This window comes from Hippoglossus stenolepis, chromosome 3, assembly GCF_022539355.2.
Source record: "Hippoglossus stenolepis isolate QCI-W04-F060 chromosome 3, HSTE1.2, whole genome shotgun sequence".
NCBI lineage: Eukaryota > Metazoa > Chordata > Actinopteri > Pleuronectiformes > Pleuronectidae > Hippoglossus > Hippoglossus stenolepis.
The window spans coordinates 12728099-12748134 of record NC_061485.1 but is presented as its reverse complement, the minus strand read 5'-3'; the positions used below and the strand labels follow the sequence as shown (position 1 = coordinate 12748134).

At 40.7% G+C, this 20036-nt stretch overlaps 2 protein-coding genes across 3 annotated transcripts; both read right to left on the bottom strand.

Annotated features, from left to right (window-relative positions):
- Positions 1-149: 149 nt before the first annotated feature.
- Positions 150-13284, bottom strand: LOC118103666 (ras association domain-containing protein 1). 2 transcript variants are annotated; one of them, XM_035150827.1, is made up of 7 exons: positions 12983-13284; positions 11425-11782; positions 10153-10277; positions 2336-2440; positions 1937-2222; positions 1712-1827; positions 150-1610 (listed from the first exon to the last, which is right to left on the bottom strand). In XM_035150827.1, the coding sequence occupies exons 2-7, from the start codon at positions 11741-11743 to the stop codon at positions 1464-1466; spliced, it is 1098 nt and encodes a 365-aa protein (XP_035006718.1). In that variant the 5' UTR covers positions 11744-11782; positions 12983-13284; the 3' UTR covers positions 150-1463. The 2 variants fall into 2 exon arrangements, with proteins under 2 accessions (XP_035006718.1, XP_035006726.1); XM_035150835.1 differs by lacking the exons at positions 10153-10277; positions 11425-11782; positions 12983-13284 and adding an exon at positions 4899-5469.
- A 660-nt stretch (positions 13285-13944) lies between these two features.
- Positions 13945-19731, bottom strand: zmynd10 (zinc finger, MYND-type containing 10). The gene is made up of 12 exons (XM_035152378.1): positions 19471-19731; positions 19013-19121; positions 17955-18071; positions 17811-17864; positions 17538-17684; positions 17353-17441; positions 16527-16621; positions 16260-16432; positions 15807-15932; positions 15606-15727; positions 15396-15521; positions 13945-14483 (listed from the first exon to the last, which is right to left on the bottom strand). Exons 1-12 carry the CDS (start codon positions 19554-19556, stop codon positions 14384-14386), a joined length of 1344 nt encoding a protein of 447 aa, XP_035008269.1. The 5' UTR covers positions 19557-19731; the 3' UTR covers positions 13945-14383.
- Positions 19732-20036: the final 305 nt, after the last annotated feature.

Here is a 20036-nt window from a genome sequence, read left to right as displayed (position 1 = left end):
AAATATGAGCTCAACTCTACATCGAAACATTTAAATGCAATAGAGATATATTGGATATTAGGTTAAATAAGTAAATACTTAATTTTGGCCCATTAAGATATTTGGATTATCATTGTATGTGTGATGGCTGAGAAAGAAAATGCACAAACTTGTCAGAACTAGGGAAATTCTTTACTCAACGCAGTGCACATTCGTCACATATGTTCAGGCTGTCAGGCTACAACATGTAGATTTGTGCAAAGATGAATATAAAGAACGTGAAGCTGAATAAAGACAAACATTTGATAGAAGGACAGAATAAAACATTGATATAAGGAATGAAGAAAACAGCTTTTCAGTGAAACATGTTCATTCACGATTCCAGTCAAACTGAGTGACATCGGTCTCCCAGACGTTCATAACGGCATACATTTGTTCATACATATGTCATACACACGCAACTAGTACTTCGACTAGAAAAATAAAAAAGGTGTTGCACCCACTAAGGGTGTGGAGAGGACATGGCATTCTTCTGAGACTGGGACTAATAAAAATCCAAATACCTTTCAGCAGCAAATATGTCAAACTTTTTTTAAAGAATAGCTGATGGGAAATTGTCAGTATGAGGTTAAGAAGTGTTTTTCATGGTGGGTTGTTCAAAACCAGATTGTATGTGTTTAAAAAGGGCAGAAATAGCTTGTTACCTTCGCCAATGAGGTTATGTTTGTTGGTTGGTTAATTTGATTGTCAGCAGGACCCTTTATATTTTTGGTGTGGATCTGGACAAAGGGGCAAATCTGGGAATTTGTCTTTACTGTGGCATTTTCACCAATTCCCCAAGAAGTAATTCACAGATCTTGATTACAACAATCTGACACATTTAGGGAACTGACATCTATGAGTGTGCGCAATTGGGTGCAGCTTCATTGAATTTAAGGTTGGGCCTTGGTGAAGGTTTGCGCCCTGCTGAGTGTCATTCTAGTTTGACATCTTATAATTTTGTCTTCCGGAAAAATAACAGGAATGTAATTTCAGGATGTATTGCTCAACTATAAAACACAGTTGCTGCACTTACTTCTAATATAAAGGTGACAAAGAGATTGTCTTTAATATCCTATGATAATAAAACCATCGCTAACATTTCTTTAAAGCTAAAGTGACACAGCTAAGGTACAGGATAATTAGTTGGTGCCCAAACACGGTCACAACCGCTGTCTCATCTGCCAGTCTTCATTTCTCTCCACTCATTCTCTCAGGCACATCAGACTCTCCAGGTGTAAGGCACTTCTCATCTCTCGCATCATCTCACACGCACATTCGCGCCAGCTCTCTCTCATTGTCTTGCGCCCTGTCTCACTCTCTCGTTCACCTAAGAGGCGTTTTGAGTTGTATTCTCTGGGATCTTTGGATGCAGCGATGACTGGTCATCATCAGACGATTGTCCAGCCAAGAAGTGCACGTTTAATCCCCGGCACAGGGACGCCTCAACCGGGGGTGGAGCCGGCCAGAGTCTCCTGCATCTTAGTGCGGGCCAGGGCGTATCGCTGCACTATCTGCTTGACGTGCTCCTCTTCTTCACGCTGCAGAATGCGCAGGAAGTTCTTCAATTCAGGGAAGGAGAAGGCATGCCACTGCAAATGAGGAGGGGAGAGAAACTGCATTAGAGCCTGTAAAGTACATAAAATACATACATGGTTTGGATTCTTTATCATCATGATCTTGTTGCACTCACATTGACTTCCCCAGTTTCATTTTCTTTGAGCACAAAACTCAGGACTTTCTCATTAGGTCCAGTAGACAGTCGCAGGCGGAGGGGGCGCTCGTTATCAGACAGCTTGCGAACATAAACTTAGCAAAAGGGGAAGAAAAAAAAGATAATCTAATTTACAGCAAACAAATTCAAATTCAAATGATATAACATGAGGGATTGAATTTAAAAATTAAAAATATGTAATACCTTGTTCATGACGCTCGCTGCGCTCAAACAGAGCAAACTTGGCAGGATTGTCCACCACAGTGAACTTTTTCAGTAAGGCCTCGATGACCTCACGAGCAGAAGTGCGAGAGCTTATGTGCAGGTGCTTGGACGCGTCCTTTGGCAGGTAGAAAGAGGTGCGACGCTTCACTCCGCTGGCCTTCCTGCCTCCAGCATCGTGACCTCCCTTCTTAGGAGGCGGAACTGACACAGGTCGGGCCAGCTTGAACTGTACTTTAATAAAGCCAGTGTAGGAACCGTCCTTGTTCTATTGAGAAAAAAGAAATATATATATATATATATATATATATATATTACACTGAATAGAAATTCGCAATTACAACAAACTACATGGATGCAGTGTTATTCATCAGTACTCACCACGTTCATGAACAGGTTGCTGTTGATCTGAGAGTTGTACTCCTTCACCTTCTGCTGAATAACTGCAGTTGTCAACTCCTGCTTTCCACATTCAGTTTGTTCATCCTGCAGCGGACAGAGAGGAAGTTACAGTGTTAAACCACTAGGTGTCAGCGCTCACCTCCAAACCGCAACAAGAACTATTTTAGGGGATTGCAGAATATCCCACACAATATGGACACTTCATACAGGATCATAGGTTCTAACATTGGCTTCCTAAAAAAAATTCACGTTCTGTAAAAATGACAGACGTTTAAGACACCTAGCATGAAAACATGACGAAGATGTTTGTGACTCCTCAGTGGGAGTGTAGTTCAAAGGGCAAGGCTTTCACATGGGGAAACAAACCTTATATCAACATGCTGCTGTTGTTGTTTGGAAAACCTTTTATGTATCGATATGGTCATCAGGAAGTGAGTGTGTGTAGTTTTATAGTGTGGACCTGGGGTCACATGGGAAAAGAAAAACAAAATGTCCAGTTTTCAACTTCAAATTTCGAGCAAGATCACAATGTAATCTCACTGCATAAAAAAAAAAAAAAAGATTACAAACGCCTGCGCTTAAGCAAATATGTTGTTTATGGACTTCCTGTCGATTGAAGTTAAATCATTTCCAACACTCAGCACCAGTTGCATCAGACTCAACTTCCTGACAACGAAGCAGAGGCGAAAAACGATGATGTCAGCTCTGGCCAATCCTGTTCTTCTGCTCTGATCCCCGGTGTAGGAGGGGTGAGGCAAGGGAGAATGGGTGGGTGTGTGTGTGTGTGTGTGAGTGTGAGTGTGTGTGTGTGGTGGGAGAGATACTGGACTTGCAGCTGTTTGAAATGACTGGGACCAACAGTTCTGCATTACATTCCTCTACTTGGTATTCATATATAAATAGCCTCGCCGCTCTGGCTCTCACAAGTGGGAGAGACAAAGCCCTCCCTTGTTTTACAGGCACATCCTGTCCAGTCATCTGCCTCATCAACCGCACACTCCCAGTCATGTTTCAGTCATGTTTCAGTCATGCACATTTGGCCTCGAGCATCTGAATGACCATTAACTCAATTAGGGCTTTTCCTGTGTCTACCCAACATTAACTATTAATGCAGAGACTGCACAAATATATTTTCCACACTGCACTCCAGGAGCAGGAGGTTTCTGGGAGAGTAAAACCCAAACATCAAGGTCTTAACAGTCTGAAAGCTGCTTTCATTGGCACTGACACTCACTGACACTCCTTTCTCATGTTTTTTGAATGAATATATGGGAAAAACATGCCACACCTCAATTTCCCCTGGCTTATTTGACAATGAGAGTGCTGTACCACAGAATGTCAAATAAATAAGTTGTATGCATTCAAAAGGCTGAGTAAATTACAAATTGATGTCAAGTGGACCAAGATCAATAGCAGCAACCGCAGCAAATTGAACGACTGTAGAGTTAATGCGCTACTGTTAACAAGTCAATAAATCAATATGAGGGCCAGGTCAGGATTTCCATTATGGTAACAGCAGGAGAGCATGCACAACAACTGTGTCTCTACATGCCAAGTGAAGGAGTGTCTCGTTATATAAAGTGTCAACAATTGTGTAAGAGAAGTTACCAAGAAAAAAAAGAAAATGGCTCCTGCACATGAACTGATTGCTATGAATGTTTGAGTGTTTTAAAGTTAACAGCGCTCGTTTCTCGGTATAGAAAGATGATAGCCGAGTGGGTGCGGGTGACGAAGAAGAATACAAAAAAATGACAAATACAAAACATTCCATGACTCATCTGTGATTGAGAAATTTTGTGAGAAAAACCTGAGGGACGAGGGAGTGAAATAATGTTGGGTGTCAAGCTGGAAACTTGAGAAGAGAGTGTGCGTCACAAAAACATGACATTTGGGTTGTTCTGATAATGAGGTCAGATGTGGGTCTGTGCTTATTACAATAAGAAAAGAAACGATAGACTGATGCAACAAACAACAACAGTGCTTGCTTTGTTTTCTAGGGACTTGTATGCGTTTTATAAAAGGTCACTCTAGGGTTAACATGGTGAGGAGGAATTGTACATAATTGGCTTTGATGTTCTACCTCAAATTTGCTGTTTAGCAAGTGTGTGTCGTCCTCTGCATCAGGTGCAGGGAAATTAACCTGACAACTATCGATATCGACTGATAAACTTTTGTATTTTGCTGACACTTTGGGACCAAATCGCACAGTTCTGGATGACACACGTCAAAACCAGAGGAACCAGAACTCCACCCCTCACTTGGCTGGCATCTGTGCTGATGTGCCCTTGAGCAAAACACACCCTATACAACATGAGCAGCAGCAGGTTTACAAGTAGGGGTGCTGCTGCAGGACCCTCCACTTTGACCCACGACCCCAGAACAGTCTGGATAAGTTGATATAAAGTGACAGACAGAAAGCAGAACTACCCAGGGTGTTGCTCCATGAGCCGCCCATCACCCACCTCTCACTTCCCCTTTACACGAAGCTGGCACTTTTATCGAAGCCAATTTCTTTTGAACATTATCATTACTTTCTCCTCACCTTCTTAACAATTAGGTCGGGCTTCTTGGTTTTGGGGAAGAAAGATGTCCGGGCGGTGAAGTACTGCTCGAACTCGGGGTCGGTCTCCTCCTCGCTGCAGTAGCCGCTGCTGGCGGAGCTGCCCCAGGTCATGTCGAAGGAGGGGGTCTTGTCCGAGCTGCTGGCCGCGTTTGACATGCTGACTACCGGCTTCACACGAGAGTGGGCGACGGGAGCTGCGGGGAACGCGACTGAAAGCGAGCAAATCAAACTACTTTTAACGAAGTGTGGGTTGGAAAACACCGAGTGGACGGAAGCCTGGAGGGACGGCGATGGCAAAGTTAGCTAACTTCAAAGAGCTGATCTCAAAAAGCGATGAAATAAAAGTGATCACAAGAATCTAAGTTGTTCAGGTTTTTTTTTTCTTCTTCCTCTCAGTCAAACTACCGGCCACGTTTCCACTGTGTGAACTAGTCTGTGAGAACCAGGATGTACTCGGGCCCCCGCCCTTCACAGCCGCGGGTCCGCTTCCTTCCCTCCCTCCCCCCGCCGAGGAGGAGCAGGAGGAGCCTCCCGAGGCCGTTGGTTAAGTCGAGTTTGGAAAATACACAAACCCGCCGACAGCAGCCGCGATTGGACGCCGACAGGAAATGCCACAGTCTCCCCGGATGATGCTGCCCCTTCCCCCCGCGGAGCAGACCATGTGATGGCGGGGCCACCGTGGTCATGTGAACCGTAGACAGTTGGAACGGAAGAGCCCACAATCATCCATTCATGATCCAGTTTGAAAAGCTTGATAGTGGAAAAACTACTAGAGAATACAGGCCTCATAATAAAGGCCTTCATCAAGGGTGGAGATGCTACCACGCCTTTTTGGGATACTTGATACTAATACATGAGAAAACACTCTGTTACAAGTAGTTAAAGTACTGCAAAATGTTAGTGAAGCAAAAGTATGAAAGTACAATCAGGATAGGGTTTTAACATTTTAAAGGCAAAAGCCCCAAATGGAGGAAACGCCCAATCTCACGGTTGAACTATTATATATCATCAGATTATTCCTGATACATTATTGCAGCATTTTACTGTTACAGATTATGAGGTGGAGCTGATTTTTAAATATTTCATATAAGGCTGCAAGTACTGATTATGTATTACTGATCTGTAGATCTTTTTGAAAATAGTTAGAAATGCAATTAATGTTTATTAAGTATGTCCAAGTTCTTCAACCACTAGCTTTTAAATTGTAATCATTAAAACAATGCAGCATATTCTCACATTTGAGGAGCTGAATCAACTTTTTTGCTTGTAAAATTTATATATAGCTAATAATAAATCAACTATTTAAGCTCTACATATTGTTACAGCCCTTCAAATCAAAACAAATTACTTTGTTTTTCAAGCTCTTCATATCTTTCGTGTGGAAACTCTTAATTTGTAAAGTCATTATTAGAACATACAATATTTCCCTCTGAAATGAAATGAAGTAAAAGAATAAAGTAGCATGAAAAGTACCTCAAACTGGTACAGCACTTGAGTAAAGGTTGCCATATATCTCACTGGAGCATTAAGTCAATGAATCAATTAGTCATGCAACAGAAAATTAGAAGAACTGCTGACTTCAGTAGAACTACGACTCACAACATAAAATACAAAACATGTATTTTGTGTTTCACAGAGAGATGTAGTGAAACTGGAAAATCCAGAATCTGTCTCGGCAGAAAATCTCATTGAAATTCCCACATGTAACTATAGCTGTTGAACACAGATTTTCTCAACAGTACAGACCAATGTTGTGTGGCTCACTACACATGTCTAGACAAGGAAGAAATAAAAAGGATCTAACACCACCTTCTATTCAAAATTTCTGTTTTGTAGCTGCATTTTACAAACATCATTTCCCATGAGCCCACAGCCGTGGGTTAACTGTCACAGTTCAACAAAAGAGGAGAGTTCATGAACCAGCAGTGGGAGTCGCAGTTTGCTTCCACGTGTCTGAGGACAGCAAGACACAAAAGGACTGACACGAACACGCTGTTAGACAAAAATCCCCAAATGTAGGAGGCTTCAGATGTGAGCACCAGGGACTTTACGAGATATGAATGAAACCTCTTTATGACAACAGCAGTGCCCATGTTGCTTATAGCAGTAGGGATTTTTGTATGCCAAAAATATATCTTGGTAAAAAAAAAAAAAACTTTGATTTGTCAAATTAAAACTTCATAAACTTCCTTATTTGAGTGAAAGAAATGTAGGAAGAGTTCTTGCATCAGTGAAACTTTCAGAACACATTTACAGAAAGTGAACTTTCCAGTGAAGTTGGAGAGATCTTGTGTCCAACAGTTAAACTTTTGAAATGAACAATGTTTGCTCATTTGCTATTTTCGGTTTGATTCTGTTTTTTTTTCATTGAATGAGATGGAGTGGATGTGCCTTCCAGAATTGGTCTGCAGAAGAACTTTTACATTTTTAAGTCCACTTAAGCTGAGATAACTGAAATGACATTATCAGGGTTATTCCTCCATGGGAAAGCCCCTTCACAGCCACATAAGACATAGTGTGACAAGTAAACAGAATCTTTTGTATAAAACTGGTGGAGTGCCTTTAAATTGGTCAATGTTTTTATAATCGGTTAATCTTTTGAGTCAATTTGTTTGCAAAATTGTCAAACATTTCATGTTATCTACTTATATATTTACATTTTCTTATTTGCTCTTTTTTTATTTTTTATAAATATGAATAAAATATTTTTGCATTTTTGACAAAACAAGCTTCGTGTCAGTCTGGGTTGGAGGTAATTGTGAAAAGTATTTTTCTGCTTGTAAATTAACAACATTTAAAGCTGAAATGCACGTGTAGTATCAGAAATTCACGATACAAATAAGTTATTTTACTACAAATTAAGGGCACAAGACCAACTGCTCAAGTCATCTGGCAATTATCCTCACATGCTGAGCAGTCCAGGTCACATCTTTGGCCATTACTGCTTTGGCCACATAACAAATCAGTGCAGTGAGGTGAAGTATTAGCAGAAAGGCCAATGTGTGTACTGGCAGGAAATACTTTGGAGCCTCCTAGTGTAAACTCATGTGTTCACACCGCTGTTCATACATGAGTGTGTTTCTGACACTTTAAAAGTATACAAGGCTGGTAAAATTCAAATGTACAAATCTGCTTTTACATGGATACAAAACTCGGATGGCACTCAGTTGAAATAGTGATAAAATTATGAAAAATATCCTAATATTAAAGAACGTTTAAAAGAAATCTGATTCAGATCCACATCCAAATGTAGTTACTTCCTGACCCAAACTACATCCATCCACCAGGGTTTGTGGAAATCTGTTGAGTTGTTTTTGTGTAATTAATTGCAAGTCTGAGCAGGAGAATACAGATGTTATTAATAACACTAATTGTGGCTGCACTGTGTTCATGGCAGCGAGCTCGAGGGCTGTGAATCACCACTATAAGTCTCATTAGTTCCACCTGTACTTTTCCTGCTGTATCAAGTCAAAATATAAAAAGTTCTTCTCACACAAAAGCTCCAACACCCACAACATCCTCACACTCTGCTCTAGAGTTCACTGATGTTTTTAAATTCCAGACGTCCTTTGATAAGCAACAGGTGTTTGACAGAGAGTCAATAAAACCCGTTACCCAAGAAACCAAAGCACATCTGCCTCCCACAGCTACTGACTCAGAGCCTTGAAATGAAATGATACTGTTGTGGGGCAGAGAAGCATAGTGAGGACCTCTCTACGAGTTTAGAGGGAGAGAGTTCAGGGACTTCTCTGAAAAACAATTCATTATAAATATAAAGGATCCCAGAAGGGACGCTCTTCAGTCGAGTTTTTATCAGTTAAGGAACATCCCAAAGATCAGGCCCTTTCTTTCCAGGACTGAACTGGAGAAGGTCATCCGTGCTTTTATTTCCCCGCAGCCTGATTACTGCAATGCACTGAGGGTTGAGCCATAAATGTGTCTCACAGCTTCATCTAGTTCAAAACAGCTGCTTGGCTTATAACCAGTAAAATGAGACAAGATCACACAACCCCTGTCTTGGACTCTCTTTACTGGTTCCCTGTCAGTTTTGGAATTGATTTTAAGATATTACTGATCATCTATGAGGCACAACACCATTTAGCCCTCAGCTACATTGCTGAATTACTGCTCCACTATGAGCCAGAGCGGAGCCTCAGATTCTCTGTCCCTAAGTCCCTGCTCAAGACGAAAGGTGGACGGGCTTCTGCAGTCAAGGCTCCTCAGCTCTGGAGCTCCCTGTCTGCAGAATCAGTGACATCTTTTAAATCAAAAAAAGCCTTTTATTAAGTCTAGTACACCATTTCATTTCTAATATGCTTTGACTGTTTCATAATTTTATTGTTATTGTTTTAATGCTGCATTTTAATGTTTGATTTCTGTATTATCTTACTTTTGAACAGTGTTGATAAAGGTTAGTAGTATTCATCTCAAATGAATGGTGTATCCTGTTTATCTGTATTGGACATATTGACATGTTTTTACCACTTGTAATGTCCTGTAAATAAACATGATGTAACCCTTGTCTTAATGTTATTCTTTTAACCCACTCAGACGAACACAATTTATGATTCATCACACAAAAAAATTGTGAAGTGATTATTGATTCTGTTTTTGATGTTGATATTGTTTTCTTATTTATTTCTTACTTGAACACATATGGGTGTAACAACAGGCTGAAGGAGTCTGTAGACATAATCCGCTGTAGTTGATTACCTGAACAAGATATTGCACAGAGTGTGAGCTAACTGTAACGTTTTGTGTGTCTCAATGACAAACTTCCCCTTTTCAAAAATTCCTTCACTTCCTAAAACGTGATTATTGATTGTAACCCACCAACCCCAACCTGCATGGTGCCACCCTGCACGACTGCTAGCAGCAGTTATACAGGTAATTATCACATGGTCTTAATTGAACCAGTGCAGTTAGTGGTATTGGGTGAACAGTGTTAATTTATTGCCGTGCAAAATGGTTCCTGTTTTTGCCATAAAAACAAGGGATTGGTTCCGTAATGCATTTCCGGCTAAAATACTTTATAATCTTATCAGGTGACACACAATGTGCCTGACTGAAGCCACCAGTGTCCTCACCCTTTACCTTACCTTTAATGGCAGAATATGATGATCATTTCTTGATATTGAAAACGCTAAAAAATGCACGTAGATGGTAACTATTGTGGTAAAGCCACATAAGGACTGTTGATGAATACTCTGCTGTCAGATACAAAAGTCCTCACCACGTTTGTGTCTGTCTCTATGGCGTGTTCCACGACACATGTTTGGTCGGACAGCGAGCCTCCGTCCCAGCTACAGTCCAACTGGATCAGGGCTCGACAGCGGTAGTGGCACGTGAATCTGCAATCTGTGAGTGAAGAAAGTAGCTACGTTTAGACAGAGACCACAAAACACTTAAATGCATATGACAAAATTGATATTGGGGTGCAGCTGTAAATGGGTGATGACCTCGCACTGGTCGTTTTCCTTGTGATTATGCTGTAAACACTCATCTCTACATATACAAATATTCATCATCTCTGTGTGCAGTATAAATATATGATTCATTTAATGGTTTATGGTCATGATCATGTTTGTTGTTATCAGTGTAAGACCTGTGTTTATGCACATAAATCATTATGATTCCCTAACAGTTTCATAAGCAGATTACTGTAAAGACGGATAGTTTCTTCTGCACTTGACACAAACCGCAGCAACATTTCAGTTGGTTTCAGTCGATCAAAAGGAAGTCAAAGACTTCTGCAATTCTGTGCATGCGTCGTGAGCAGGAAAAGAAAGCAGGTCGCTCCACTGACTGAGACAATACATTGACCAGCCGACCAAAACCACATACACGGCTGAATGCATGTTAGACACTGTCTTCTTAAAAACACCTGATAACATGCTTCATGGATATTTCAGTCCTAAAATAAAACCACTCTGCCCATTTGTTTCTGCTGAAAGACAACATGGAGAGAATAGCTGGTGAATCAAGCCGTACCATTACGAGTGAGTGATGAAATACAGGATTGTTTGGATCTAATTAGTGGCTTCTCCTTTCTCTGTTTAACCACATTTCCCAAAGTGTTGCTCTCATGTCAGATGATTCATGCATATTCACAGAAGCATTCACACATACACACACAGATAGGACTCTGGGATGTGGCAAAAAATGATATCAAAATAAAAATGATGTTGATAAATATCAGGATAAATGTCATATTATTATTTATTTTTAAGTCTTAAGACAGATTTTTGCTCCTGAGGGAAGGTTGTGCTTTTAAAATCTTCTTTATGAGCAGATAATGAAAAACACTTGATAAACAGCAAAACATTTTACAAATCTGAGGTAGATCATTTATGTGTTATACCTCCTCACTGTGCACAATGCATAAGAAATATATCTCTATATATTGAACTTTTGTTATATTGACATTCTTTGAGAATTATCTTGTGACAATTATTGATATTGTTTGAACCCCACAGACACACACAGGCCAGATAAGCCAACTCACTGACACAGCGCAGGCTCTGCTTGTACAGGCCCCAGATGAAGTCTCCACACAGGTCGCACCACGTGGGCTGAGCGTGGCTGCAGGGCTGGAAGGTGTGTCCCTCTCCCTTCTCCTCTGGGAGCTGGGGGTCCTGGGTGCTGCTCAGGACCCTGATGATGCCCACCCGGCTCAGCAGGTCCGGGACCTTCCCCGGGCTGATCCTCAGGGCGTTGGTTCTTTCCAGGCGAGGAGGTGAGCAGGGAACATGTGTGGCGGTCAGCTCGATCTGCTCTCTGTTGGTGCGCAGCTCTCGCAGCTCGATGAACTCACCCCAGGACATTGTGTCACTCTCTGAAGAGCCTGACGTCTTCTGTGATCACTGACAAACATGACAACAGAAGATTAAATGGTGCAACAGGTAAAGAGTTTTTAACAGAAACCATACGGTTTTATTTTGGTTCACTTGGTCACAGAAATGTCACTATTGACTATTGTTCACCCTGTATTCACATTATTTCATAAAAGATTATTTAAAAACCCAAAAGACCCCTAGATTTATGACTGACTTCCCATGAATCTATCTATCTATCTATCTATCTATCTATCTATCTATCTATCTATCTATCTATCTATCTATCTATCTATCTATCTATCTATCTATCTATCTATCTATCTATCTATCTATCTATCTATCTATCTATCTATCTATCTATCTATCTTTCTTTCTTTCTTTCTTTCTTTCTTTCTTTCTTTCTTTCTATCTATCTATCTATCATTCTTTCTATCTATCTATCTATTCTATTCATCTATCTATCTATCTATCTATCTATCTATCTATCTATCTATCTATCTATCTATCTATCCATCCATCCATCCATCCATCCATCCATCTATCTATCTATCTATCAGGTGTACAGACATTACATATAAAAAGTAATTGAGTAAAAGACCAGTACTCCAAATTTTACTTAATAAAAGTAAAAAAGTATTTTCAGCTAAATGTTTCTGCAGAGTAACTGTACAATAACTGCTACAAAATATAACATTTACATTTGTGTATATTTTCTATGCACATAAAGCAGCATTTAAAGGAAACACATACTGCAACTGTACTTAGTTGTATTCTACCAGTGATTCTATTTCAGCTTTTGCCTTATACTATTGTCATGCACAGTAAACATCACACGTTTGATTTCCACATTGTAGGTTACTGTGTTTTCTGTGTTGTGTAACGTACAGTGATTATATAATATTACATAGACTGCTGACCTGACATAAGAGAAGCAGGGTCTGATAACCTCATGTTAGACATACTACTGTAACATGTGAATGTATATAAAGCACTGTACAGCCTCATGTTAGACATATAACTGTAACATGTTAATGTTTATAAAGCACTGTAGGCGGTTTTCAGAGTAGTTATAAATCCTCTATAAGTAGAACAGTAGAAGATGCGTTCAGGGGGACTCGGGGGATGAGTTATCAAATGTTTAGTCTGAAACAACATTTAAAGTAAATGTAACTGCTCAGGTTTTAAAGTTTTAAAGGAAAACACTGACGTATTTTCAGGTAAACTCACCAAGACGGAGGAGAAAGCAGCTCCGCTTTGTCTCAGCACCTCCTCCTCCTCCATCCGAGGAGAAAAACTTTCCGCGGACATTTCTGACAGTTTCCAAGTAACGGAGGAGGTGAGCAGAGGACGCATCTGTGGAAATAAGCGATCAGCCCCGCGGGCTGCGACCTGAAGCTAACCTGAGACTAACACGTCTACACCCATCTATTCTTTGTCATTTGCTCTGGATCTCAGGAGGAAGCGGCCCATCAAGACAGAGAGAGAGAGAGATGTGAGAGAGCTGATGTACATCCGGAATGGTTTCACATAGGGGGTGCTTCTGAGTCCGGAGTCAGTCCCCACACCCACTGCAACCAAACACACGTGTCTGCAAGTGTGACAATGTCTTTTTCTATCATACTTTTAAATTATGATGTATTGTTTTATCTGCTTTCTTTTAAAAATGCATTTTTATAAAAAAGTCTTAAAACTTTTCTTTGATTTAAAGGGATAGTTCACCAGAAAAATGAAAATGCACTCATCATCTAGTCACCACTATGCGGATGGAGGGGTGGGTGAAGTGTTTGAGTACCACAAGACACTTTTTGAGTTTCAAGGGTAAACAGCGTTGCAGCCACATTCAATACAATTGAATTTAACGGTGACCACATCTTTAAAAGTATAAAAACAGAAAAAAACGAAACAGAAAAAGCCTCCTGCTCCTGTGGTGTCATCCAAGTGTCCGTAAGCTCCGACATTCAAATTCGAAACTTTCTCATTTACTGAATGCCCGCTGCTATCCTCCTCTGGAAACACGTTCGCCCTCAGATCGGGTGGTAATATTCCTATTTTATTTTCTTTCTTTAACATTGTGAGAAATAATGCAGAGATATTTATGTGATATTCAAGCACGTGTAGAGTATCTATGAACAGGTGAAATGTGGTGTGGATCTGAATGATGATCTGGATTTTGTGAATCAAAACAAATATTTTCGGGGGGGGGTGGTCTTTATTCAGTTCCTGCACATTAACAAATATTCTTTCAACTTTATCACATAATTTTGCCTGTGTTTAATGTTAGCAGTTTGCAGAAAACTTCTGTGTACATGGTATATGTATCTGATCTCAATACATCATTATGCAGATTAACCAGTCAGGCTCGGCAGAGGGATTCGCTCTCTGAGTTCCCTTCTAGTTTATGATATAGGAACAAACATTACAGTGTTCAAAACAAAAAGGAAAAGCTAAAGTCTGTAACAGGGGATGAACTTTCCAAACAGTAAAAGAAAGAAGTTTCCTTATTTATAATGTATTAGAATCCAAAACTCAATGTCCACATGCAGATCTGTTTTCCACACATCTTTGGTTTAAAGAGTAACATCTTGCACTTTCCATCTGTCTATACATTAGCAAGCAACAGTTTCTCTTTCAGCCGTCGATGTTCAGATCCATCTGGATCTTCTCTGTGGCCTCGACCATGAGCTGACACGCTTTCTTGTGTTTCGGCCAGTGCTTCACCTGACATTCTCTGCAAAGCACAAACAAAACAAAGAGATAAACAAGATTTCACATTTTAGTTAAACCTGAAGGAAAATATCATACATTTAGAATATGATTTTTTTTTTTAAAGCTAAAATATTTATTTAAGAAATGGAGAAGTACAGATAATATGTCTGATAAGCATGGATCAGATAATGTTTTTATCAGCATTTGTATGTCTGTTATTCAGCAGCATTACAGAAAAACTACTCAATGGATTATCACAGAACTTGGAGAAAGGATGAGGTACAAGTCAGAGAATAAACCATAACATTTTGCTGTGGATCCAGATCAGGGGGCGGATCCAGGATTCATTTTTTCACTTTCTTTAATGTTGCAAGATTTTGACATTTTCACCAATTTACCAGGGAATACTACATTGATCTAGATACAAATAAAATCAGGCATATTTAGGGAACTGATATCTATAATTTTGTTCAATTTCACGAGTCCTGATGGAATTTAAGAGTTGGGCCTTGGCTCAGGTACAAGCTCCTCTGAGAGTTACAGTGTGATGTCTGATGCAAACACAAATCACCTACATACATTAATGGGCAGTAAACCAAGCATTGTCCTCCATCGCTCCTGAGACATTTTCAAACATGATGGGACATGAAATGTTAATGTCCCAACCCTAGGAATGCAGGGGGGCATCTAGAAGAGTCTATAAGATTTCCCAAACCGACTCAATGGACTGCTTCCAACTATTATTGTGAAATCCATGTCACAGAATAGAACCTGACTGTCTGTGTCTCAAAGTGTTAGCATCGGAGACTAATTTCAGCAGCTTGTACTGTACATATGACTCCTTAAGTCATGAGCACCAAACTGTGTGTTTAACGCTTAACTACAATGGTCTGGTCCAGTCTAACTGCTGGACTCCCATCGATACAGGACGTACCTGTTACAGTACCATTCCCCCTGACAGCGAGAGCATCTCTTTGCTGCCTCTTTCCCACAGCATCCACACTTTGGCTTCTCAGGGAGTAAACTCTCCATCACATCCAAGTTGTACGTCTGGGCCAACCTGGTTTAAAAAAAAACTATTATCTCTATCCCAATGCAATATGAACGGAGTCTGGTGAGTTAGATCTCGTGTTTTCAGTATTACCTCTCTGCATGTAGTCTCAGGTCATTTTCAGATGGGTTGAATGTTTCTTTCACTTGATACTTTGCTATTGCCTTCCACTTCCCAGAGTTCTCACTCACAATGTGGTTCCAAATTTCTGGGATCTACGCAAAAAGGAACATTGAAAGTAAATTGACAGGGACCCAGTTTGACATAAGGATATGTGTGTGTCTGAGAGTGTACCTGCTCCAAAACAAGCTCTTTTTTTGGAGGGCCTGGATCTGTGACTGCGAGATGAGCCAGGAAACGCTGCAGCTCCACCAAGTTCGGCAGCTGATCAACCAGCACCTCTGTCAAGAAACCTCGGAGCTGTGGCACAAGAATGATAAACAAAACAATACAGTGACAAGCGCAACAATAAAAACCTCATGAGAATGATCTACTATGAGTGAGGACGACTCCATCGTAAGAAGAAATGTGATCACAGGAGGAGGCACGAGGCCCTCTGGTTGTATAAGTAATGTGACAGGAAGAGGATGAGAAACATATAATAGGAGGAAACATCTTGGTCAAAACAACCTTTGGAAACTGAATCTGTGAGGAGATCAGATATGATGTTGCAGGAAAGTGATCTGGCACAAACACACTTCCTCAGGTTCTGTGTACAGCTAATATCCAGTAGGAAAGAAACGTTACCTTCAGCATCTGATTCTTGTTGAATCTGTTGAAGTCGTATTTTCTTTGGCAATCTTCCTTTAGCAGCAGATTGTGAAGGGAAATCCAGACCTGGCCGTCAAGTTTTGTCATCTTTAAATGGTCGTCCACAGGAATCTTCTGCCACTTGCTGTTTATGTACCTCTCCACCTCATCTAGAGCGGCAGGCAGAGGCAAAAACACCCACACATTTTTAGTAGATGTAAAAAAACATAAAGACATATTTGACATGTAAGAGGTGCGGCGTACCTTCTCTGCAGCGACTCCAAGGGCAGCAGTCGATCAGCTGAACCAGAACACAAGGCAGGTTATGGGTGCACAGCATGCGATTGATGACACTGATACTGTACAAGAAAAGAAAAAGGATTGGTCAGTTAATAAAGTAGCACACTGACAGATTCGTGGTAACTGATTACTCATTTTCGTTTCAAGCAAAAGTGCTGAATATTCTCTGGTGCCAGATTCTCAGATATGAAAATATGCTTTATTTTTCATTAATTGTTATTTAAATACCTTTGGGTTTTACACTGTTTGTCAAACAAAATAAGAAATGTAAGATGTAAACTTGTGTGTTTGAAAATTGGGACAGGGTCCACATTTTTATGGAGACATTTTCCTCCCATTTTTAATAGTGGATGTCGGATAAATCAATAATTAAAACTAGAAAAGCTCCGCCAAGGCCCAACAGTCCCTATAAATTCAACCAAGTTGCACACTCATAGATATTAGTCCTCAAAATATGAGAGATTTTTTTTCTCATTAAGATCCATGAATGAATCTCTTGAAAATTCGTGAAAATGTGAAATCTTGCAATTCTTAAGAAAGTGGGATCTGCAAATTTCAAGGGTTCTTTCTTGGCCCGTGTCTGATCCTTCTACTGTTCAGAAGTCTTTGAGTAAACCTGCTGACAAACAAACAAACCAACTGACAGGGGAGGAAACATAACCTCCTTGGTGGAGGTAATGACTGGTAGATCTCAGAATCTATAAAATAAGTCGAGTTAAGGGATCACTACACATCTGATCCATAAACTTGTTATCCCTTAACCTTATTGACGACTCAGACATGATCATACCTGTTGGTGTGATCTGTGACGTAGCGCAGCACAGAAACAGCCTTCAGCGAGATCTCAAACTCCAGTGCAACGCTTTGAATCTGCAACTCCTTCAACGGGGAAAAAAAGAAAGCTCATTCTCATCAATGTAAGCGAAAGAAAGACTCGTCTAATGTGTGTTGAACATAAAGAGAACCATCCTTTACCTCTAGAGAGGATACATCTGTTTTATCTGTCAGGTTGTATTGAGCTGTAGTTTTCTCCCTGATTGCCTTGCTGGCCAGCAGGGTGAGTTTGCGGTGGCAATAATCCACCAAATCAAGAACAGCGTCATCCGCTGCCTCACATGAATCCTACACAGAACACACAAGCCTTTTAAGTCACAAGTAACATGAGTCGTCACTCCCTTGCTGGGATGATTTTGAGAATTTGCAACAGATTCATATCACTCACGAGTTTGCGTAGGTCTACATACTGACCTTGTGGAACATGATCGTTTCCAGAAGGTTAATGATTGTAGCTTCATGGTGGATCTAACACGGTGACATGAAAGAACAGATTAAATCAGTTGTGAGAGCTGCGAGCTGATCGTAATTTTACAGCTTGAATAATTTTACACTCACCACCATGTAAAGATGAAATGTGCTCTTAGGATTGAAGTCCTGCAGCTGACATAAGATAGGGAACACCTTCTGCTTCCACACTTCCACGAGGATCATCTCATGGACCAGGAGAGGTATCTACAAAGGGGGGAGGAAAAGAAAACGAAAAATGTGTTAATGCGTACACTTACAGCTCTGTAAGACTTAGAACCTCTATCACTGTAAGAAATGTTTTATTACAGTGTGTTAGAGCTTTTCTTAAAGGGATAGTTCACCGCCATTAGAGGGGTGTGTGAAGTGATTGAGTCAACAAAACACTTTCGGAGTTTCAGGGGTAAACAGCATTGCAGCCAAATCCAATCCAATTGTAAAGTAAATGGGACCCCTTCTTCAGACTTAAAAAAACAACAGAGTGTCTGCACGCCCCGGCGTTCATATTCGACTTGAAACGGCATCATTTACGCCATGTTTTAAGCCTAAATGTCCTCTGATGTCCTCCTTGGAACCGCGTTCACGTACACACGCACACAAGCTCTCGCTCAAAGGCACTTGCAGGGGACGTGTTAGCATCGCTACTTCCGGTAGTGGACACCACAGGAGCAGTGTGGAGGCACGTTATGTTTTTTTCTGTTATTTAGAAGAAGGGGTCACCTTGGCTGCAACACTGTTTACCCCTGACACTCCAAAAGTGTTTTGTGGACTCAAACACCCACCACTCCATTGGCACAGTTTTGAGTAGATAATGAGTGAATTTTCATTTTTTGGTGAACTATCTCTTTAATGCCAACAACATTAAAAAATCATGTGAATACAGTAGTTAGCATTGTCACCACACAGCGTCTTGTTTTGAATCCCAGTATGACGGGGGGCTTTCTGTGTGGAGTTTGCATGTTCCCCTTGTGTCTGTGTGGGTTTTCTCCAGGTACCCTAGCTTCCTCCCACAGTCTCAAGACCACAGCCTCCCTCAAGACATGTCGATTGGGGTTAGGTTAACTGGAGACTCTACACGTTAGTTAAGATTGGATCGAGTGCCCCTGCAACCCTAAAAACAATAAGCAGTACACAGAGGTGGCAGATACCTTCCCATACGACACCAGCAGCTCCTTGATGAACTCATCCTGCATGGCGGAGGCGTTCAGGATCGCTTGTATGTTAAGTTTCTCGATGTACTCGTGCTGTCTGAACCACCTGTCAACACACAGAGTAAAACACAATTCAATAATTTGAGATCCTTAAAATAAGTTAAAATGCTCAACAAAATACTCAGCAGCTTCTGTAGTAAGAGGGTTTAATGTCTTTTCTATGTTTTAAATCACTGTAAACTGAAGAACTGGGTATTGAACTGCTGGTTGGACCAAACATGACATGCAAAGAAATGTAATGGACCCTTTCACTGTTTCCTGACACGCTTTTCATTTAGCTAAATATCTGTTAGCTCTCCTTACCTTACTACACACAGCTAGTTAACAGTGGGTAACTGACCTAGTAAAGTAACGTTAACTAGCTTGCTAGCAGCAGGGTTAGCATGTTGTGTTACCTTGCAGAGCCCACGTCCTTGATGGAGAAAGTTTCCAGACTCTGAACGAACCCCTCCGCTTCGGCAGGAACAATCACAGACTCCATGTCGTTAAGAGAAACTACTGGAAACTGAAATTAAAAGTTAACAAACAAGTTGTTGATATGTTAAGGCGGCTGCCTTTGATATCACACTGTTGAAAGGAAGCTGCCTTTGTTGCTACACTGTTAAACTGGTGTTAGCGTCTCCTGTGGTTGTCATGGTGACGGTGAACCGAGCACACACTGAGCGGACGTTCCCTTTTCCGCCAGAGGGGGGCGGTGCAGCTTCAAGTAAAACAGCTCAGCCTGAGAATCAAGTGTCGAGGAATTACTCATATCTACCTCATGTCGACTAACAAGTGAGTTTGTAAGATCAGCGTGGGATCAGCCAAGTTAGTTTTTCTTATTCTATAATTGTTATATAAAAATGAATACTACACTATGCGGTATTTAGCATAACACTTAAATACAATGCATTTACTATATTTATTAGACTTCCTCAGTCAGTTTATTCTACTGACATTGTCTGATCTTTGCACCCTTGTT

Excerpts from the sequence above, each read along its gene's own strand:
- LOC118103666 (XM_035150827.1), bottom strand. The coding sequence starts at position 11,743 with ATGTCCTGGGGTGAGTTCATCGAGCTGCGAGAGCTGCGCACCAACAGA. Across the intron at positions 2,441-10,152 it reads TAGAGACAGACACAAACGTG|GATGAACAAACTGAATGTGG; the intron begins GTGAGGACTTTT and ends TGTCCGCTGCAG. Across the intron at positions 1,828-1,936 it reads CAGCGAGCGTCATGAACAAG|TTTATGTTCGCAAGCTGTCT; the intron begins GTATTACATATT and ends CCTTTTGCTAAG.
- zmynd10 (XM_035152378.1), bottom strand. The coding sequence starts at position 19,556 with ATGGAGTCTGTGATTGTTCCTGCCGAAGCGGAGGGGTTCGTTCAGAGT. Across the intron at positions 18,072-19,012 it reads TGCTGGTGTCGTATGGGAAG|ATACCTCTCCTGGTCCATGA; the intron begins GTATCTGCCACC and ends CCCCCTTTGTAG. Across the intron at positions 16,622-17,352 it reads GTCACAGATCACACCAACAG|TATCAGTGTCATCAATCGCA; the intron begins GTATGATCATGT and ends TTTCTTGTACAG.